The 24,405-nt window shown below is 31.5% G+C and overlaps 1 protein-coding gene across 4 annotated transcripts in view; it reads right to left on the reverse strand.

Annotated features, from left to right (window-relative positions):
• Schip1 (Schwannomin interacting protein 1) overlaps positions 1-24,405 on the reverse strand; it is a 225,802-nt gene that overhangs the window by 22,433 nt on the left and 178,964 nt on the right. For all 4 annotated transcript variants that reach the window (XM_035373776.2, XM_035373783.2, XM_035373772.2 and 1 more), the window contains exons 6-8: positions 19,740-20,003; positions 4,022-4,133; positions 1,911-2,010 (exon numbers count right to left, since the gene is read on the reverse strand). In XM_035373776.2, coding sequence (XP_035229667.1) covers positions 1,911-2,010; positions 4,022-4,133; positions 19,740-20,003 — 476 coding nt within the window. The remainder of the gene's footprint in view (positions 1-1,910; positions 2,011-4,021; positions 4,134-19,739; positions 20,004-24,405) is intronic.

Here is a 24,405-nt window from a genome sequence, read left to right on the forward strand (position 1 = left end):
TTGCATTTTGCAAAACGTAACATTTTCTATAAGCATACAAATTCAAAAACACAAAAATTTCCAAAAGTGTCCACAATTTTGGCCACCACTGTATGTCTGTGTGTGTGTACCTACGCCTTTATTTTCACAATTGTTGGTTGTACTTCTAATTAAGAAGTGTTTTAAATGATGAAAATATTTATGTTTTGGCAACATCAAATTAAAAAAAGAATTTGTCAAATTATGTTTAATGTGGTCTCCCAGTATCCATACTTGGGAGAGTTTTATACTCATTATGAAAAAATAACATTAGAAAACATTTGATTACCCCATACAATAAAAATTGACCCTAATATTTAATTTTAAAACTTGCAATTTTTTTGTCATTTTCAATTTGCTTTGAGAAGTTGGTTAATTAAATTAGAATATCTCAATGAAATAAGTTTAAATGAAGTGCAGCCCACATCAGATTTTTTTCCTTAGTTTCTTTTACATGCTTGTTGGACTGTTGTTATTACATGCATAACATAGGTAACATATGTGTCTATGTGCCAACTGTAGCTTTGAACTCAAATGGAATGTAATGACAGCTAAATTTTTTTATTCTAATAAACACTTCTTTGCAATCAACTTTATAGTGAATTTATGCTACAGAGTGTCCCACTTGCAAGAAGCCCTAGAAACTTATGTGTACAGGTAAATGAGGAGAAAATGAAGCGAAATCTGAACATGACATACCAGCATGTACCAGAAGTGAAAGTAAATTACAAGAGGTGCTGGAAAGGACTTCTCCCAAATTCTAAACACAGTATGACAGCAACAGAAGCTGCAAATTTGTGAATGTGGCTGCCAGAACCTTGGATTGTAAGTTTGGGTGTTACTGCACGGATTTCATGGCAGATGTTCTACTGTAACTTATCGAGAATGTATGGTTTATCCATGTAAAACCTTTCCTTACACAAGAGGAAAAAGTGAGGTGGGACAAAATTGGTGACTGCTTCTGTTTCACTGAAACATGAATGCCAAAAACAACAACTTGCAAACTTGTGTGTTGGCATATTTCCTCACTGTTTACGGATTACAGTGCTGCCACATCAATTTCTCATGTGATAGATTGGCTTCTATCCAAATTTGATTGCATTTGGCAAACTATTTACGTGATGAAATGACAGCTTCTACAGCCTATTTTGAGTCAGATACCCTGTATTATTTAAATTTCTTAGCACAGTATTAACAACAAATACATAATTCAAGTGTATTTGTGGGCCATATAAAATTGCTTTGGAGCTACATGCAGCTCACAGGCCACCAGTTTGAGACCACTGACTTTTAAATCACTCAGACACTGGAAGGGCTCCTTTTTTACAATATGATGGAGAAATTCATGTTTCAGAATATCATTTTCCTCAAAACTAAATTGTTCATTAGAAAGCAGTAAAAACCAAAGTTAACTGGATTTAGTAAAAATCAAGGTTTTCACTAAATTCTGATAACATAACCTTCAAATAATATCAAAGTGAAACATTTCGTGAAAAACTCATGTACTTCTCCAGATTAAACATTGCATTATGTTGCTAAAAAATTCCTTTATATCATTAAGATATATTAAATTTCATAATAGTTACAAAAATTGTAAACTATATTTTTGATAAGATGATTTGAATGTGATTACCACTGAAAAGCAGGTTACAGAAAATGACTTACAGCTTGAATGTTTGCAAAATATTTTCTTTACAATAATGTGAATAAAATAAAGGAAATTTTTATTTAAATAAAAGAACATAAAATTGTTTGAAGACGATCATGAAACCAACTTTTTAAAGGTTGTTGCCATTTGAAGATAATTAAAATGGTTAAGGCTTCATTTATAGAAAAAATTACTTAATTCAGCAGAAACAGAAATTGTATTCGGTTTATGTAAAGAAACTTACAAATATCTAGTCAAATCTTCAATATCCACAAGCATAGAGTCCTGCTCCATGTGCAAATCATCTCTTTCTAATAGAAATTTCACCAAATCTTCATTTAGAGCTGAAATATATACAGAAGTATGAAAAAAAAAAGTATTAAATACAATGAATCTAACAGTGAGAAAGATCAAATGATCGATTTGTATACTATTCTATACAAGTCTTTTTATTAAATCATAGAATGCTTCAATTCCAAAATTATTTCTGTTTATATCAAAAGAAGTTAGCTTTTATGATGACAGGATCAATTTCAAATCTTTGATTGACATTTATGGCTGTCGTTCTGAGGAATGAAGGTATTTAAAATTCATGTATCTGGAAATCTTCCATACAGGCTGAAAGGAAGAACGAAATATTGCATTTAAAATATTCTTGATCAAATATAAGATTGAGCTGAACGAAGTCATACACTGACTACAGATTCTGAAAGTAAAAGCTCAACAACAAGTATTAAAGAAGAATTGTGAGAGTATTTTCCACCTTTCTTTGAATAATTTTCAATCAATTTATGACTTAATTCAACAATTGCTTCCCAACATTTTTGGCATCCTGGCTAACTTTTAAAACTATAATTTAGCACAATCCATATGTATGTAGCAATTTTTAGGAAGAGGAAAAGAAAATTCCACTACCTAATTAAATAATAATAAGCAAATATAAATATTAAAATTAATATACAATAGATCAGTTATTTCAACACAATGCAAATTTTTGCAAATAATTTTACTAATTTTAAGGTTATTTTCTATGATTTCCTGAGCACAAAATTTTTCAACAGATCTATATGAAAAGAAATGCAAATTTAAAAAAAAAAAAAAAAAAAAAAAAAAAAAAAAAAAAGATTTTTTAAGAAATTACCTTTACGTTGGAATAAATTTGAAATAAAACATCCTTCAATTTTAAAGGTGAACTCAGATCTTTTCCTGTACTAGTGAAATTAGAAAAGTTACAAATATTTACATAGACAAGATCACTTATTTCTTACATCTTGGAGTGTAAAAATAGGTGAGTAAAACAAATGAGGCTATCTCTCCAAGAAGGGATATCTTCAAAAACTTTCTAAGGAAAACTAATTCTCATTACATATACTGAAAAATTAAATAAATCTTTATGCAAGTAACCTGTTTAGTCTTTAGGAACAGAAATCAGTACTTTAAGTAATGCTATACATTTTTCATACTATATTGCTGCACTCTGGCTTACTTCTTTTCCCATACCTTTTGACTGATGCTAGACAAAATAAAACAATCGGAACAGCAACAAGGAAACATTCTCGAATTTCACAACAAAATTCTCCAAGACCCACAATATGGAAGAAAAATGGCCTGTATTATTTTTTCCCCTTGTGAGTAAATTTTTATCAGTTTTCACAATACTATTTTATCTACCGATTTTAAATTTAGAAAGAGATAATACACAACTGACATGCCTATCTCTAATTATTCCTATCACAACATAAAATGTTCAATTCATTTGAATCACATATGCGTATTCTGTAAAACTCAATAGATATTAATTTATCATACCCTAAGTAAATGAAGCACAGCGGTAAAAAAAAGAATGCACGATTCAGCAAACCACACTTTTGTGTCTCGAAACTTTTTCTTCTTCTCAGTATAACTGCACAGCTGGAATTGAATGAATAGCATTTTAATTCTGTGGCATGAGTATTTGAATGAATCTTTTTTTGCATAGAATTTCTCTTAAAGAAACAAGATAGCTGCTTGTTCATGTCTTGGCAAATGTCAAGTTGTGAAACACATGCATTAAAAAAATTACTAACAATTATGATGATAACATGAAAAACATGATTACACAAGCAACAATTATAAAGGCAATTACTGCGAGGAACGGGAAAAAAAAAAAAAAAAACTGCCACCAGATATTTTTTTTTTAACTGCTTTAACAGAAAAATATCCAGAAATCAAAACAAACAACCAATTCTTGGTATTTATTATCCCATTAGTGGGTTTAAAAGATTTTTTATTATCATTATCCACAAGTTATAATATAAAAAATTTATGAATTTATGGAATACATTCTTACTGAAAATAATGTCTTATTTCACTTACTTTCAATTTGAGAATGTAGATCATTTACAATAACTTGCAGCTGGGCAACATTCATGGCTACCAGAGCATGATGCGTTAAAAGGTTTTTACCATCTGGAAAAGGAAGACCAACCTGCACAGTAGTAGTAATAATTAATATACAGAATGCAAAAATTTTCAGTTAATTAAAAAATTTAGCATGCAATATTAAAAATGAGTACAAATAATGTATCACATGGTTCAGTAATATACAGTCAAAAGTCGTTAATTTGGACACCCATAATCCAGAATGATCAATCCAGACCTCAAAGCTAAAAACTTTCAGCGCATGCGCCACGTTGACACATGTGCGCATAGGCATTTACGCGTGCGCGTAAGACCTTTACGACTGCGCATATGCGTGTGGGCAAGCGCAGAATACGTTTTCGCGTGCATGTTTAATGTATAACGGACGGTATAAGCTAAAATTAATCTAATTATCTATTTCAGTTAATGTTGATGATAGCACTGTTCCTTAATCTTCGAATTGGATGCGGCTTATTATTTTTTGCAGACTGTAAGAGCAATTTTATAAAAGTGAACTTGAACTTTCAATTATGTCAAATAGAATTTCCGATGCTGGAGCTCCCAAAGGATCTACAAAACGAAAGTATGTTTCGATGTCCGTCAAACAAAAAATGGATAAAGACATGAAGAAGGTGACAGAGAGGTTAGTGAAAACGAAAAAATTTCGATTGACAAGTTAGTCGGTATTCTCTACACAGCAATTATAGGACTTGAACAGCGGAACTTTGTAACTGAACAAGAAATTATGTCTGTTTATAGAATTAAAGAAAAAGTATTATCACATAAAAAGAAGCAACTTAAACAACTTACATTGAAAGAAATGTTTAATAAAGTAAACAAATAAATATTAAGCCTTTTTTTTTTTTTTTTTTATAAATTTTGATACTCTTTAGATCATAATTGTTCTTTATTTCATAAATTACGGTTTCATATTTTTAATTTTAGAACTTCTGCATGCCATCTTACGAGATTTAAACTGATGATCTATAATCCGGAAAAATTGATAATCCAGAATCGCCTGACGAGTCCGGATTAACGACTTTTGACTGTATTTTAATTCTGTATAGGACTAAATAAAAGCTCTACCTTACAACTAAATATTTAACACATTTTTCAAATTCTTTTTAACTGTAAAATTTGAAAATAATCCATAAGGCTGCATAACAATTTTTACTTGTCCATAATTAAGTAATACCACATAAATCATTTATTGATGTTTTCAGGATTATCAAGAATTTCCATATTTTTTCAAAAAATTTATAATACAGTAAAAGGTTTTAAATGCTTCTCCATATCAATTATTTGTATTTAATAGAAAATTATTCTCCATGAAATGGGGGTAATCAATCACTGATGTCTTAACCAGAGTTCCCCTTAAGCTGTGCGTATTTCTTAAAAAAATTTAATGCACAAAAAATACACATGAACACACCACTAATCAAAATAGTACAATTAGAAATTACATTTTTAACATTGCTTTTAAAATAAATCATTATATATGTTCATTGCATAATTCATTCTTATTTAAATACGTGCACTTGCATCGTACCATACAACTGTACTAAATTGTGCTAGCATGTCTGCATTGTCTCCTAATATGGTAAGTAAAGTGCTATGTTGTTCAGCAACTGGTATGCTGTCTACAAGTGTAGCAAAAAATATATATGTTAATGCATTTACTTTATGTTTATATATATATTTATATATAAACTATAGAGAACTTTCTACAAGAAGAAAAACTACAAGTGATTTTAAAATAAAATGGTTTAATAAAATAGCCGAAATGGCCATATCAAACAGTAAAAATAAATTATGAATTCTATTACAGGAAATAATTTTACAGGACAAATAAAATGCACTTAAATGTATTAACTGCTGGGATGGACATGGAAGTGATGATTTCGTTAACAGAAAAAAATGGAATTTTTAAAATGGCATTTAAATAAATCTCCTGTGGACAGTGTAATAGGGTCACCACTCAAACAGGAGAATGAAATTCCCTTACTTTTCCAGGATTTCCAGGCGTATTTTAAGAAAATTCCAGCCTAGCCACATAGTGCATGTTAGCTGTGCTGTGGGTAAATTAATCATGGTACCATTTGAAAACACAAAAATTTGATACATACTACTTAAATTACTTACTTTATGGTAAAAGAAAACAGACACCTTTTGAATTCACAAATCATTATAATTATATAACAGGTGTTGTTTGTTCTCAGTAATTTTCAAATTAAGTTTTTGCCAAACTCAGAAAACTTGCTGTACAATATACTAAATCAATATTCTCTTCAGCAACCAAATGCATCACAAAATGAATTAAGTCCAAATAGATTTGCCTTTTAATTACATGGAAAGCGTATATAATACCAGAAGTGACTGTTAGTGCATCTAAAATATTTTCAGTCATTGACAATGAAATACAGTTATTATAGAATGTCAGCACAAAGAAATATAATTAGTAAAAAGTATAATTTCAAAATAAGTTTTACATACATAACACCATACATTAAGAAACTAAATGGTACAACAGCCCTCAGTAAGCCACGGCCTGCAGCGCCCTGATATCTGCTTTCTTGACCATGGGCCCCAAAGTACATAAGCCTATACCCTGGACAAGAGGTCAGCTTGTCGCGGGACCCCCAAGAAAAAACATACATTAAGGAAAAAGAAAGAAAAGAAAGACTTCAGATTTTAAATTACATCCAAAGGGGTGTTTTTTTAACATTTTGTGTGTTACTTTCATCATGTTAAATAAATAAATTAAATACAGTCAAAAGTCGTTAATCCGGACTCGTCGGGACTTCGGCGATTCCGGATTATCGATTTTTCCGGATTATAGATCATCAGTTTAAATCTCATAAGATGGCATGCAGAAATTATAAAATTAAAAATATGAAACCATAATTTATGAAATAAAGAACAATTATGATCTAAAAGGTATCAATATTTAAAAAAAAAAAAAAAAAGCTTAATATTTATTTGTTTGCTTTACTTTCTTTGCTATCGGAAGCGAATTATAATGACAAGGAATTTGATTTAAATCATATCAAAGACGGAGTACATGGAGATGAAATACTACATTTAGTAAGGAATTATAAGCCAAATAAAATAAAAACATCTGCCCTGAAGATAAGGATAGTGCTGACAGATCAACTTCCAATTCATTGTGCGCTGTGGTGTCCCCCTGCCGCAGCCGCAGAGCAGCGTGAAATTGATAAACAAATTTCGGAATGGTTAGATAAACAAAGGATATGCCTTTATCCATTTTTTGCAGCAATTCCACTTTTTGTTTAATGGACTTCAAAACATACTTTCGCTTTGTAGATCCTTTACATATTAGTAAATATATATCGGAAATTCTATTTGACATAATCGAAAGTTCAAACTTACTTTTATAAAATTGCTCTAACAGTCTGCAAAAAATAATAAGCCGGATCCAATTCGAAGATTAAGGAACAACGCAATCTGCAACATTAACTGAATTAGATCATTTTAGCTTAGCTTATACCATCCGTTATACATTAAACGTGCAAGCGTAAACATCTTTTGGGCATGCGCACGTGCATATTCGCAGCCGTAAAGGTCTTACGCGCATGCATCAAGACGACGCATGCACAGAAAGTTTGTAGCTTTGAGGTCCGGATTATAGATCATTCCGGATTATGGGTGTCCGAATTAACGACTTTTGACTGTATCATGTTCTTTGCACTTAAACCATAAAATTCAGTTCAATAGCAGTGTCTCAAAATAATTTTAAAATGAGCATATCTTTAGAATTTACGATACACAGTTCTGCTCACTGGACATAGAAAGGTTTTTTTTCCGGTAAACTATTTTCAAGAACAAATTAAGTTTGTGAACCAAGATTCTGTTGTATGCTTTTATTGCATCATGAATAACTAGCTATACAATATCAGTTTTTCCCATATACATAGCAATCCACTAATGCAAATCAGAATACTCAAAATGTATTTTGGTACATGGCAGGTGATGGTTTATTGACTATCACCTCTCATGTGGTAGGTTTGTTTCCCATCTATAAATGTTATATTGTTTGAAATTAAAAAAAAAAAAAAAAATAAAATTAAAAAAAAAAAAAAAAAAATGTGTAGAGGCACACAAAAAAAAGCACTCTTAAAAATAATATAGCATAAAATGATCAAGAAAATAGAGAAGAAAAAATGAACTAATTACATGAGGACATGAAAATCAGCCATGACAAATGATTGTGATGATAAAAGACCTCGTGCCAAAAGTTCAGACAATAACAGTGTTTAATTGATCGAGATACTTTATGAATTCCTACCATAGCTGCCAACTTTGAAATATTCAAAACAGAGAAAACTGGAAGGTTTTCATGTTGTGCAGTGACACCCTGTCAAAGGAACTCCAAACTGGCTTTAACTCACTTTATAACGCATAGTTCAGGTAGGAACTATCTCTACATATAATAAAACAAAGAGTCTGTCTCTGTAGGTGTGTCTTTTGTTCACACAGCGCGTAAGCTAACAGACCCATGGCTACGAAATTTGGTACATAGGTGCATCTAGATAAGAGACAGTGCATCTCGAAGCGATTTTTTCGAAATTCGAATTACAATTTTTTTTTATTTTATGTTTATTTTATGTTTTTATCGTGTTATTTTGAGACATAATGAGCTATAGGAAAGCGAGATTTTACTCTACACACTCCATTTTTACATCGTCATGAAATGTAGGCACTTAGCTATTTTACAAACTTAAAATAAATTTCGTGTTTCAATAAATTGATTAAATACGAATTTATTTAACAAAGTGAGCTTAACACCTTTTCAACGGGATTTATTCTAAAATAGTTTATGTTTAAAAATGTACAGTTTATTTTTCTTTGATTTTTGCACACGTTAAACTTTCATCCTTGTGACTGCTTTTACAAAAAGAATTTTGGAAAAATGATAATATTTTGTATTTAAAAAAAAAATTTTAAATGAAGCTTCCTAGTACACTTCTCACATCTTTAAAAATGTGATTTTCGCAACAACTTTCCTTTCTTCTTGTTGATAGATTTTTGATGAAATCACATCATTTTGAATAGTTTCATTCTTTTAGAAATATGGGTTTGGCAACAATTTTTCATCGTATTTCTTATGTCACTGTTTTTATATATATAATACATTTTTATTGATGTTTTTACTTCCTTGTACGAAGTAAAAAGGAAGTATTGTAATCGCGAAAAGTTTCAGGCAGCATACTTCAACGAAAATATCCATTTTGACCGTTATCGAATGCAATTTAACGATGTTTTTGCGTGATATCTGTACGTAAAGACAGAATAAAAGACTCTTTTCAAAAAAATTATAAAACTGCTTTAAAATAAATTCTCAAGAGAATTTTTCATGGCGTCTGTACGAACATATGTACGTACATGCGTATTTCGCATTAACTCAAAAACAAGTAGCCTCAGAACGTTGAAATTTTGTATATAGGGCTGCTATAGCATGTATATGTGCACTTCGTATTTTGGTTGCGATCGGCTGCACCAAACGTATATAAATATCTTTATATATATATCCACTCTGTTACCCGGCTCAGTGATCTCAGTTTCTTTACTCTTATACGTTTGTAAACTGTACATTTTTTGCTTTAAAAATGATTGTATTATGTTGTTTTTATCTTCCGGTTAAGGTTTTTATGCCTTTAGTAAATCTGTAACGCAATCATTTTTAGAATTATCAACAATTTTAAAGTTGTCTAAGTGCCGCTAAGCCTTTTTTTTATGGTGGCCATTGATGTTTACATTTGAAACAGGAGACTAGTGGATTTGTTGCCAATCTAGAGAAACTTAGCTTCACAACAACAAAGATAACGCATTCATTTATTATTGCCAATTAAATCATGCTTACTTCTTTCTGGAATTTTTTCGTGGAAATAAGTGTTTAAGATCTACTTCGTAATTTTTAATACAGATATTTTGTATTTTTGCTTTCTCGCGAAGTGAGAACTGAATTAATTAAATGAGAAATACTCAATTGTCTGTGAAAAACTGTTTCTTTTTTGTTTCGTTTGCTTAATATCTTTTATATATCATTCTAGCTTTATTACATTATTTGAATAGAACATGTGGCAACGATTAGATAATTCTATTCTTTAAATGATATAAATTTTGTGCATTATGAGTTATAATATGAACGAAATATATAAGTTAACTGTTATATAATTATTGGATTATATAACATTTAACTTAGTTTACGTTATATAATTATTATATAAGTTAACTGTTATATAATTATTAATACTGTTAAATGAATTTATCGCCAGAGTGTCGCTATGGTAAACAAATACTAGAGTGAATTTTAAAGAATGCATTTATTCTTTAAAATCTTTAATCTATTGTGGTTTATGCGCTGTCGGCGAAGTAGATTTAATTCAATCCAATAAGTTTAAATGAAATGCAAGAAAAAATGCGTATAATTTAATATTCCGTACAAGGAAGTCATGTGGTGTACACATCAGATTTTTTATAAAGTTGTTCTGCAGAGTAAAATTGTGCACGGAATTTTTTTGTTTTTTTGAGTTTCTTTCATGTTATTTTTTGCTTATTTCACTGTTTGTAAGATATTGAAAAGTTTTGCATGATTTTTTTTCTTCAACGGAAAGTTGGTTAATTTTTTTATTAGGATAATTAATATTTGTATTAAGGGATATAGCTTATTTCATTGTAATTTTTGGTGCTACTTTGGTAGATAGTTGCCCGGATTTTGGCGATTTTTCTTTTGGCGAGTAATACGACTTATGGTAAACCCATTGCTGGATAAATTATTTATGGTAACCGATACTTTGTTGTCATTTTATTTTTAAAATAATGTGTTTTATTATGCATAAACTCCATGTTTTAAATATTATTCATGGCTTCTAAATATTAAAAATCAATTTAATTTTGCATGCGTTTTAAAAATGATTTTATTATAAATGATTATTTAAATAATTTTAATTCTATGCGCGATGTAATCAGCTCCCTGTTTGGTTATTGAATATTTGTGCATTACCGCACCATTTTAAAATTTTATTATTCATTTCTTCGAATTCCTCAGATTTCAAATGGAATAAAAAAATGTAAGTACATAATTTTCTTTTACTTTATAATTGCATACTTCAACTTTTAATTAAAATATTAATACAATGTTTTCAAAAATTCCTGAGATATTTATTGCCACATATGTTTTAATTTTAAATAATTAAATCCTATAAAACTTATTTTAAAGTATTTAGGTAATATTTTAATTCATTTAAACATTGGTATATTTTTAATTCGATATTCAATTTAAGTAATATTTTGATCCAATTAAATGTTGGCACAATGTTTTTATAGCGGTGCTTTTATTCTACTATATGAAAGTTATAACTTAACCTTACTTTAGCATTTTATATCCTTAGTAAATGTATTTACTTACATTTGCCAGCCATCTTAAAAAACAACGTTTTCAACAAAAAAATTAATCCATTATTTTTAACGACATTTATTTTTTTAAAGTTTCTAAAACTTTACTATATGCGTAAAATACATAAAAACAGCATTTTTCAAGATGGCTGATTACTATAAAAACTGCACCAATGTAAATCGCCAAAAATCTGTGCAACCGTCTACCAAAGTAGCACCTAATTTTTTTCTCTTGAAAATATAAGATAAAATATCATTAATTATACTTTGCTTTTCAGAATTTTTTGTTTTTTGTATTCCTTTATGTTATTTATTGTTCATTTCAATGTTTTTAAGATATCGAAAAGTTTTGAGTGATTTTTTTTTAGGAAACGAAGTTCTTAACCTCCTTTATAATATTTGAGTTCTTCAGATTTTGCAAAGGGAAGTTGGTTAATTTATTTATTAGGATAATTAATATTTGTATTAAGGAATATTGCTTATTTCATTGTAATTTTGTTATACGTAAAAACTTTTTTTTTATGAATTTTTTCTGCAGAGTAAAATTCTATGCAGTTTTAAAATTTAATGTTTGGTGTTCCCTTCAGCCATTTTTCCGCTACATTTAAAAGCCAGACGAAGGCTGGCAGCCAAGCTGCTTGTTTGTAATATAATTCTGATGCAAAATATATTAGCATTTAATTGGGTATTCTTAATTTTATGATCTGTGGGTAATTTAATTTTAATTTTTTTTAACACTTTTATACTGAGAAAATCCTGGGTAATGAACGAAAAGTTCTATTCTTTCAAAGCACTTTTAAAATATGGTGGAAATAAAATTAATAATTAATGTACATAGCACTTGAGTGACTTAGTAATCTGTCATGTATTGAAGTTAACAACATTAAATACAAATATAAACTGATTAAACATTAATTGAATCTTCATATAAAAATCCGAAAATGTCTACTTCAATTGTCTGAGATTAAGATAACTCAGATTAAATGGAATTTAATAAGAAATAATTAAGACAAAAATCAATAAAGTGTAATAAGAAAAATTACAATTCAGATGAAAAAAGTTTAATAAGAAAAATCATCAATGGTGGTAGAATTGAATCTGCTCATTTAAGTTTCAATAATTCTATAAATTTCATTTATTGCTGGAAAATACTTTCCTTAACACCTTCATGATGGCATGTTGCTGAACTAAAAACTCTCTGTAGACAGGTGCGTCATATATGCATCAGTCCAAATGTCACTAGCAGCTGGGTGATGCACTGGTGCATCACCGCTTGCATTCGTCTTCCAGACGGGTATGGCATATATGCACTTTCAAACACACGTTCTTTTAGAATTATTTTAAATCACTACATGGCACTCCGTGTCCACTAGAGTTAGCTTATTTGAACATATACATTGTTGACCTTGTGTCTATGAAGTACTTTCTGATTCTGGCGATTCCTTTAGATGTACAAGCAGATGATATAAAATAAACAAAACCTAGCTAAGGCGCAGTTGGCTTCACATGATATAAACAGTTTCGGATGCTTCAAATGTGTTTTTTTGTTTTTTTCCTATGGGAAGAGAGAGAGTGTGGAGCTGTGGTTTTAGGAATTCTGGTTTGTATTCGCTTAGCATCTTCTTCAGATAGCAGCCGGGTAAGAGTTAAAATAAAAGTGCAATATCTAAGAGAAAAAAATTTTTGACGGAAGAAGAGTATATTCGAATTGTAAATCCCATGAGAGTCCATTTGAGCCCATGAATGACTATTTTGACACTGAAAACTCTACATTTAAATGAGAATAGTGATTATGATATCAAAATTTTCTCAGAAACTGAAATGGAAGTTTGTTTTGCTTTCACCTCACAATCCAGCAGAACAGTGACTACTCCATCCTGAGCTCGATCTGTTAAGTAATTGAAGCCTTATGAATTTATAGGAATTGCAGAAGTAAACTTAATTCAAAGTTATGTGAATGAAATTGATTTTTTCACCATTTATTTTCCATAATGAACATAATAGTTGAAGAAACTAATAATTTCTATGAACAAAAGATGAATGAAAATTCACCTTTATCCAAATTCAAGATACTCCTGTGGATGCGCCTAAAATGAGTCGATTCCTAGGATTAATTATTCTGCTGGAATAGAATTAATAAGTTTAACCAGAAAATGAGCTTCCAAACTAATGAAATGACAACTAGATTATCACACATTGCCTCCTTTCTGAATCATTTATGTTATAATATTTAATAATGTTTTATTATTTTTTGCATATGTTTAGATATAGATTTAAGTCATCAAGATAAGTAAAATACTTTATTTTGCATTTAGTTTTTAATTAAAATTTTTTCAAAATCTCTTGATACTCTGTATTTATGATTATATTACTGTTAGATACCATTACAGAAAAAGATCAAAGAAATTCATAAGAAATATTTTTAATGAATTTAATTATTATTATTATTATTTTTTTAAAGTTAGGATTGCACAAAATACTCCCTCTCGCAAGATCGTACTACCGTAACAACACACCGTCTCCAAGGTGAGTTGCTCTAAACAGCATGCCACTGCATACGAGGATGAACTGCTGATGCATATATGATAACCGCCATGAAAAGCTTAATAAAAACTAAAAATCAGGAGATGTTATGATCTATTTGGAGAGTTGGAAATTGTGTTATACATGTAGTGCCGATCGCTTGGAGCTGTGATGAAAACCAGATGCCGTGACGTCATTCTCTCTACGAGCTCCGAAGGCGCCAAGCAAAAATTAGGGGAATTACCGTTTTGAGATGATAGACGATTGACGTGGGAGGAGACGCTGCTTCTGTTCAAAAAGAACTTTGACGAATCATTACTTGTTTAATTTTCGCAAATGTTAAATTTATGTAATAATCATATGTGTAATTAAAATGTCTTTCGTCAATTAATTTGTTCATCGTTTAAAATCCCCATAAAAATTTTCTCAGAAGTGGGATAGCACTTCAGCACTCGAATGAACTGTAGTTTTACCTGCTTTACTGGATTACTACCGGTTTGAAGAATAACTGTTGCTGTGCTGGACTATTTTACGATGTATAATCAACTATGTTTCGAACAAAAACCTCGTCAAACTCCTAGGAATGTATGCTGATTTACCTGAACCGAAACTGCATAATAGTGAGTAAATAGTGTGCAGCTCTATTAAAGACTGTGGAATAATTTTTAATAATACTGGATGTCAAGTGTCAAGACATGAATTGTGGCCAAAAATCCATCGGACATAACCTGTTTGTACTCGCCTTTTGTCGACACCATTTGTGATCCTTGGATGGTATGGAAGTACATTGTTTCGTTTCTGTTTCGGGATTATAGAGCTAGGAACATCGTGGATTACCATTATATGAAGTGAGTGATTTTCTCAATTTTATTAACTATGTTTCTAATTGATGTGCCGGGAATGGAAGATGTCCTGAAAAGTGAAAAAGCACATAATACAAAATTATTACACAAAATAATATTTAACGATGTGGGCGACAGAAATAATCGAAAAAGGTTAAGACAATTTAGTGGTTTCTCTTTAGCAGAGAATAGTAAAGAACTTAATGAAAAATTAGAAAAAATCAAACAAGCTTTTCAGGCTTATGAATTAATTTCCATTGCCAATGTTCTATGCATTGATAGCTCTGGCACACAAGATGACTTAGCAACCCGAATTGTTTCTTATCTGAATAATTTAGAATTGCTTAAAAATAATGTAATTTTAGAAGAAAGTGAAAACGAAAGTGATTTAGAGGGTGTGGATGGTGGGGATAAAAATGAAGTAGATGATAATGTTCAAAATGAAACGAAACTAAGAAACAATTCTGGTGCCACAGTGAGACAACTTCCTTCCCAATGTGCTAATGATAATATTCTTAGTAGAATTGAAAACAGGTCGAATGTATTTCATAACTGTTGTATAAATGTTACTATTGAAGACATTAAATCTTTTGTTGCTCAATTTGATGGCCAAAGCCACGAAAATGTCAGTAGTTGGGTCGAAAGTTTTGAAGATGCAGCTACCATTCTTCAGTTAAATGAATTACAAAAACTGATTTTTGCTAAACGCCAGATGACAGGCAAAGCAAAACTATTTGTTCTTAGTGAACCAAAGTTGAACTCATGGCAAGTTTTTAAGAATGCCATTCTTGATGAATTCCGGTCCAGCTGCAATTCGGCCAAACTGCATGAGTTTATTATCAAAACAAAAAATGAAGAGCAATGAAACATTTGATGAGTTTTTTTTAAATATGAAAAGAATTGCTAAAAATGGTCAAATTGAAGATGTTGCTTTAATACGATATGTTATAGATGGTATACCAGACTCCGCGTTTAAAAAATCTTGCTTGTATGGGTCACAAACATTAACTGATTTTAAGAACAAATTGAAGATTTATCAACAGATATGTGATGATGAGGAAAAGTCGCGAACATCAAAAACAAAATCTGAAAGTAAACAAAAATTTGAATCTAGACATAAATATGACTCAAAAAATTCTGTTAACCAAACAAAGTGTAACGTAACCGATAGTCGAGGAACAATTCCTGAAATTAAATGTAATACAACCTGTTTCAACTGCGGTGAAAGCGGTCATATTTCCAAACATTGTGTTCATAAAGATAAGGGAGTCAAGTGTTTTAAATGTAAAGAATTTGGGCACCGAAGTTTCGAATGCTCAAATACGAATTTGAAACCAGAAGTATCACCCGTGAATATTGATTGAATATTGATGTAGTCTCGAAGTTGACCAAAGAAGTAAAAATTAATGATGTATGTGTAACCGCGTTAATAGACACAGGAAGTCAAACTACTTTGTTACGTAGATCGACTTTTGATAAACTGAATATCGAAGGCCTCGTGCCCGTAAGTTCAACGTTGAGTTGGTTCGGTAAATGTCAAGTAAAACCTCTAGGTTTCTTTAAAGGTAACATTAAAATTAATGATTTCCAGTGTACTGCAGATATTTGTGTAGTAGACAACAATGTGATGACACATGAAGCCATTTTAGGCTTAAACGTAGTATTAAATGGTGAAATATTAATAAACGAAAAAGGGGTTACCATAAAAAATAAGTCACAGAGTGTAGAGGAAGTAAATATTGTATCTGTTTTACCTGTTGACATAGCTAGTAACGAAGACGAAATAAACATTGCACCTAGTGTTCCAAACTACTTTAAAGAGACTGTTCAACAGTTAGTTTCGAACTATATGCCACATAAGGCCAAATCTACGGACATACAGTTAAAAGTTTGCGTTAAAAATAACGAACCAGTATCGCATCAACCGTGTAGATTACCATTTGCGGAAAAGAAAATTGTTGAAACCCAAATATCCGAATGGCTAAAGTCAGGAATTATAGAACAGAGTTCTTCGGAATATTCCAGCCCATTGGTCATCGTTAAAAAGAAAGACGGGACACCAAGAGTTTGCGTTGTTTATCGTTGTTTAAACAAAGTTGTCGTAAAGGATAGATTTCCCCTTCCCCTGATTGAGGATATCCTAGACCGCCTTCAAGAAGCACGTGTTTTCAGCACTATTGATCTCAAAAATGGCTTTTTTTCACGTGGACGTCGAAAAGGAAAGTCGGAAGTACACATCATTTGTTACGCATGAAAGACAGTACCAATTTTTGAAAGTGCCGTTTGGACTCTGTAACTCACCAGCTGCATTCCAGAGATTCATAAATACCATTTTTCGACCGTTAGTTAACGAAGGCATCGTTTTGCCGTACATGGACGATATCATCATTTTGTCCGTCTCATACGAAGAGGGAATCGAGAGGCTGAGTCAAGTCTTAAATCTAGCGAGTGAATACGGGTTGGAAATAAATTTTAAAAAATCCCAATTCTTAAAGAAACGAATTGACTTTTTAGATCATGTCATAGAAGAGGGTAAAATTTTCCCATCCACCTTGAAGACACAAGCTGTTATAAATTTCCCTGAATCATCTAATTTAAAACAGATCCAAAGTTTTCTTGGGCTGACAGGGTATTTCAGAAAATTTATTCATAAATACTCTATAATTGCCAAGCCACTTAGCGACCTGCTAAAAAAGGGTAATAAGTTCGAATTCAGTGAAACCTCTAGGTTTCTAGAAGAACAAAAGATCGCATTCAATCGTTTGAAATCAGCGCTAGCTAAGAAGCCTGTACTTGCAATTTATAACACTCATTATGAAACCGAACTACACACAGATGCAAGCATAGAAGGATATGGGGCGATTCAAATGCAGAAACCTCCAGGAGATAGCAGTTTTCACCCCACGTATTTTATGAGTAGGAAAACCTCTGATGCAGAGAAAAAGTACTCAAGTTACAAGTTGGGGGTCCTCGCGATCGTAAAAGCACTGAAAAAGTTCCGTATTTACCTTTTGGGAATTTCATTTAAGATAGTGACGGACTGTTCAGCTTTTCAACGGACGATAGAAAAAAGAGATTTAGCGACGCATGTTGCTCGTTAGGCTCTGTTGTTACAGGAATTCGATTATGTTATAGAGCATCGTAAAGGTGTTAGAATGCCACATGTAGATGCTCTAAGTAGAGCTTCTGTAAACGTCTTATGTATTTCTGTTGAAAATATCCTACCTAAATTAAAACTTGCTTAGGAAAATGACACAAATAAAAACCATTAAGAAATTATAGAAAACCTCAAGTTATGACAATTATTGTAATAGAAATGGCGTACTATACAAGTTTATTGACGGTAAAGAATTGATAGTCGTACCGGAAAGTATGCAGACTGAAATCATAAAAGATGCTCACAAGAAAGGGCACACTGGTATCAAACATACAGAGAAACACCCGGATGAATACTATTTCATTCCCAAACTTCGGCATAAAATAGAAAACGTTATCGCGAATTGCGTTCATTGCATCTTAATAAATCGCAAAGCAGGGAAAAAGGAAGGATTTTTACATCCGCGATTTAAGGAGGTCATTCCGTTGCATAACTATCGTATAGATCACTTGGGTCCTCTGGAAAGTACCCATAAAAACTACAAGCACATATTAGTAGTGGTCGACGCCTTTACTAAATTTACTTGGATTTATCCAACAAAATCTACGACCTCAGCCGAGGTGATAGCGAAGTTAGAGAATCAGAAGGCCATTTTTGGAAGCCCTTGTCAGATCATTTCTGATAGAGGAACGGCTTTCACATCCAGTGAGTTTTCTGACTACTATGCTAAAGAAGATATTAAACATCATCTAATCACCACAGGCCTGCCGAGAGCAAATGGACAAGTCGAACGAATCAACCAAGTCATTATATCAGTATTAGCGAAACTGTCCTTAAAAAAACCAACCGAATGGTATAAACATACACACGAAGTTCAGAGAACGCTTAACTCAGCATATCAAAGAAGCATTAACACCACTCCGTTCGAATTACTCTTATGGTACTAAAATGAACAGTAGGGGCACCGATCAGCTCAAAGAACTGATAGAAAGTGAGTTTCAATCTCAATTCGAGTCTCAAAGAGAAGAATTACGAAAGCAAGCCAAGAGGCAAATTTTCCAAGTCCAACAGGAAAATAAAAAGACATATAATGCCAAAAGAAGACAAGCACAACCATACAAAGTTGGTGACTTAGTGGCAATCAAAAGGACTCAATTCGGACCACACTTAAAATTAAGAGCGAAGTATTTTGGACCTTATAAGATAACGAAAGTTAAGGGTGGCAACACCTATGACGTAATAAAGGAAGGATGCCATTAGGGGCCCATATGCACCACCACATGTATCGAATTCCTCAAGAAATGGACAGCGCTTTAATATTTTTCATGAACACTTATTTCTGTTATTGCATATCCTTGCTTGTTGCTTTGTTTTTTTGTTTTGTTTTTTTTTTGTATTTTGCAGTGTCCTGGAGGGCCAGTCCACCCTCGGATGGCCGAACATGTAGTGCCGATCGCTTGGAGCTGTGATGAAAACCAGATGCCGTGACGTCATTCTCTCTACAAGCTTCGAAGGCGCCAAGCAAAAATTAGGGAAATTACCGTTTTGAGATGATAGACGATTGACGTGGGAGCAGAGACGCTGCTTCTGTTCAAAAAGAACTTTAAGGAATCATTACTTGTTTAATTCTCTTAAATGTTAAATTTATGTAATAATCGTTTGTGTAATTAAAATGTCTTTCGTTAATTAATTTGTTCATCGTTTAAAATCCCCACATACATATACTCATAGACTATGATAAATTCAAGTAATCAATATGAATATCCTCTTCAAGATACTTCTAAATGTAACTTACTATATCTGCTATTGGACTTTTCTTTTTCTTTTGCCTTTCTATCTCCATTTGCATTCTAGCCATATCTTTTGCTTGAGCCAATGCCTCTCGTGCTTCAGCCTGCAAGCGAATGTGACGCGTTAAAAGATCTTCTTCAGGATAAGCACTTTCTTCTGGCTTTGCAGCATGCCAGCTACGTGGGCGGTTGAAGAAAAATTTTGGCCTCTGTCGTTTTGTCACAGATGCAGGAGCATTATTATTGTTTTGCACCTTTACAGCAGTACCCTATTAAAATGAAAATAATAATAATAATTAATATATATATAGAGAGAGAGACAGAGGGAAAGACAGAGAACTTGTATAGCAGATCATCAAAAATTCATACAGCTCTGAGATATGCAGATTTCAGATCATAAATGAATATTTAAATATAATAATTTTTAATTTACATATGCACAGCAATGACAAAACACAATGTCTGAGCAGTTGGAAAGAGTGCGAAATAAGTTAACTACCCCTTGAAGAGTCAGTATTATATCGCTTTCAATTGTTCATTTTTCAGTAATTTTTTGATACTGCTATATTTTTTATTTGCAATTTTTGCATCTCAATTTGTATGCTTTTCCACTACTACTAGCTAGTGCTTGTAAGGCAATTTTTTCCAACTGTCACTTTTTCTTTTACAATATTTCAATTTTTTTTTCAAAATAATTTTACCTTTTGGTTTTTATCAAATCAATTTTCATTTTACCTTTGGTTTTAATTTTTCTTTCTTCCCTTTCCTATTGCAATTTTGTAGATGGAATTTATGTAATCTTCCAATTGTAATTCTTAGTTTTCTTTATTGGCATTCTTAATTTTCACTTTATTGGAGTTTTAATAGTACTCCCCTTTCATTCATTTGATTAATTTATAATTTAAGATATTTTGCTTTCTTACTTTCTTGAATAACATTAATGTTGTCTTAATGAATTTAAGTTTATGAAATTAGAGACTAAGATAAATTATCATACAAATTTAGCTAATAAATGCAGTTTAAACACAGGTCTTCATGACAGATCCAAAAACTTGCACTACTCAGAAGTTTAAATTACAACTGAAAGGTCAGCAAATAAATTCATAATAAGCATGTAAAGCCATATTATTTTTGACATTTTAACAGAAAAATACTATTTACTGAATATATTGTAAATTTACATAGAACGAAAATAAGAATAAAAACATACAAAAAATTAGTCTTTTTTAAACACCTATATAAAAATATAAAAGTTAATCTATTTCAGATTAAGTCCTACATTCAGTTTAAGAGTCATTACTTCATGATCAGTTACACAGTCACTATACATAATAAAAGATCAGGATTTATTTAGAACTTGCCATTCTGATTCAACAAAAGGTATTGCTTTTTTTTTTTTTTTTTTTTTTGTTCTAATAACAACAAACTGTTAACAAAGCAGCAGCCCAAGAAACATACAATACAAAATGTACCCAAAAGTAACAATGGAAACTCCAACAATACATTGAAGATTCATTGCTGCTCAAAAACATAATTATACAAGAATATCTGAGAAAAATATTTCAGAGTTTGCGCACTGAATAATTTAATGAAAGCAATTCTGTGCTCACAGTTCTTCCTACTCTTGACATGATTAACATTTCAGTGTTATATTAGAACTAAAATTTAATTTCAACTTGTAGTTTATGAACAAAAGTCTTTCATCTTGGATAATTCCAAGGGACTTTAATGGCAGACTTACTTCGCAAATGTCCAATCAAAATCCATGCGCGTTTTTTTATCCAAATCTCGCATGTCCCAAAAAAGCCAAGATCAACATATTTTAAAACAAGGTTTTTTATGCTACATTGTGAAAGGTAACTCAGCTTTATACCACAAATTGACAGTTACCTTACAACATGAGCACATTTTGGCTGTAGCCTGCTAGGCAGGGCAGGCCCTGCACCAAAGCCAGTAGAATCACACCAGGCAGCAAAACTTCAGAATTTAAGAAGAAAGGGAAAAAAAACTTTAAGAAGAAACCATGTGGCAGGGTTTAGAAATTGCAAAGTCAGCACCATGTGGTGAAAAGGTTAATGCCAGCCCTACTATTGTATTAATTTTTGCAGTATTTTCCGATTATCTGCATTCCACTGAAAATCTTGGGAACAAAGTATTGATGAGTCAATCCACCATGTTACCAAGCATTTATGAGGCAGTCCAAATATGCATAGTATCTCCACAGACAGATTTCAGCTTCTCAGGACATTTTTGACAGAGTGGCTGCAGATTACAATCCCTTCTATGTGAATTTTAACTTTTAGCATAGCAGTGGACTGTAATTTTCATTGTTTTTCATGAAATTTCAGATTTAAATTTCTGCATGTACAAAAAGTAATGTGGCTTGTTTATAAGCATCATATGCCTCTTTTTCCCCCCTTCATTTTAGCATTTTGGCACTGAGATTGCATACATTTTTTAAAGTGAATACAGATTGCTATGCGCAGAGAGAGAACATCAGCACATAAAATGAAGAAGTGTGCGTGCCTTACATGGCAGATGAAAAATGTAAAAAATATGCTGCACTGAATGCATTTTTAGAATACATCTAAAGGTATCCAAATAAACCTGGCAATGAGCTTGACTTTTCAGTGAGGGTACAAGTAACCAGAAAGTCCCATTTTTACTTACACAAGTTTGAAAACACTTGAAAAAGTACTTATTTAGTGATAATAATAATAATAATAATAATAATAAATTGCAGTTATCAATAGAATATGGTAGCCTGCTTCAATACTGAATGAGAATAACTACAACAAATAATCTCCACTATTACCATAAGTCCATTTGAATAGTGAATCTAAAATGTGGCTATGTGGATTTCAGGCATTGATGGATTTTCAGTCTTCTATTATATTAATATTAGCCAGTTTTGGACATCATAATACTACTAGTAGGCCCCCAATTCTCTCATGAATCGAATAAACAAAAGAGTTAAACTCACTACAGTATGAACTGCACAAGAATGAGAATTAAGAAGTACAGAATAAATCCAAGTTTAAAGTTGTACATACATTTTGAGACTTGGTGATAAGATTAAATGAAACTAAATAATATTAAATGAATGTGGATCAACTATCTTGTTATTTTATTTTAAAACATTAATCAAACTTTGCACAACATACAGCAGTAAAGTGAATAAAATAAATCAACTGATCAAATCAATCAAAAAGTTCACTTACACAGTGTTCTTGATAAAAACATTGTTAAATATTAATAAACACTGATCAGCTGAGTGTGTCCAGCAACATGCATCTTTTGCTTTTCTAATACAAGATACAGTAAGACCCCGCTTAACGCTGTTTCATTTAGCGCTGTTTCAGTTTAGCACTCTTTTATTTCAACCCGGGGATTCTCCGAAATTGTGCGCAGCGCTAGGTTTCCAAATAACATATCCGAAACAGTGTAGTTGTGTTTCTTGCTTGGTGGACGCATTTTTATCATTTGAAACATTTGTTGACATTATTGTAAGTTTAAATTTGTATAATACTATAACGATTAATACAGTGACAAATATTATGATCTTTAGTTTTTATCATGGGTGATAATAAAAAACAAGAAAAGAAAGCAACCAGAAAAAGCATTTCACTGGAAACTCAAATGCAAGTTATTAGAAGATTAGATTCTGGTGAACGTCAATCTCAAATTAGTGCTGCATTGATTTTGGCAACTTCAACAATAAGGACAATTCTTAAGAATAAAGAAAAAATACTGTCATCGGCAACTGCAACTACGTCAAGCTCTGCAACTAGAATTACCCATTCTAGAAATAACATTATAGAGGAAATGGAAAAACGACTGTCTATATGGATTGACGACAAAATTGAACGCAATATGCCATTAAGCCAATCTATCATAATGCCTCCTTCTTGACAAAAAGGCAGAAAATTGGAAACCTAGAATAGACTGAATGATCTGACTGAGAATTTTATTTTTTTAAAAAAGTATATGCGTTTATATTGTTTTTATTTTTGAAAGAAATAAATATTTGATTTTATTTTTATTAAAAAAATTATTAAATTTAATGCCTAACCATTTTTTATCCGTCTTCCCCTAACCCCCTTATTTACATGTTAAGATAGCCTCGCTTAGCGCTGTTTCGCATTACGCTCTACTTCGATGGAACGTATCCCCCGCGTTAAGCGGGGTCTTACTGTAGTCTGTTATTTAAAAATAGGTATTGCAAAGTCATGATGACCCTTTTCTTATTAATAGTCATAATGTGCATCGTCATCGTTACACAGAGAGGATTAGAGAATTTAGCAAATTAGAAGGCTTGATCATTTTCAGAAACAATCATTACTGTGGACACGAAATGAGCCAAAAGATAGAAAATGACTTTGAAGTGCGTATATAAAAGTAGGACATTATAGTAACTGTGGACAGTTATGCAGGATTTTTAAAGCCATTAGATGGTTATTGAATAATTTGAAGTACCATATTAAAAGAGATCATCAAATTGAGACTATTAGGCACTTTCTGATTATATGCTTCCCCACTGAAAAGCAGCAGAAAAGCATTGATGAGGTAAAGCCAGTAGAATCACACCATGCAGCAAAACTATATACAGTACAAAGTCCGTATTTCCTGATTATAAATCATAAATTTAAATCTTGTAAGATGGCATGCAGA

Source organism: Stegodyphus dumicola, chromosome 1 (genome assembly GCF_044657685.1).
Source record: "Stegodyphus dumicola isolate Sdum_Otavi_A_Nest chromosome 1, ASM4465768v1".
Lineage (NCBI taxonomy): Eukaryota > Metazoa > Arthropoda > Arachnida > Araneae > Eresidae > Stegodyphus > Stegodyphus dumicola.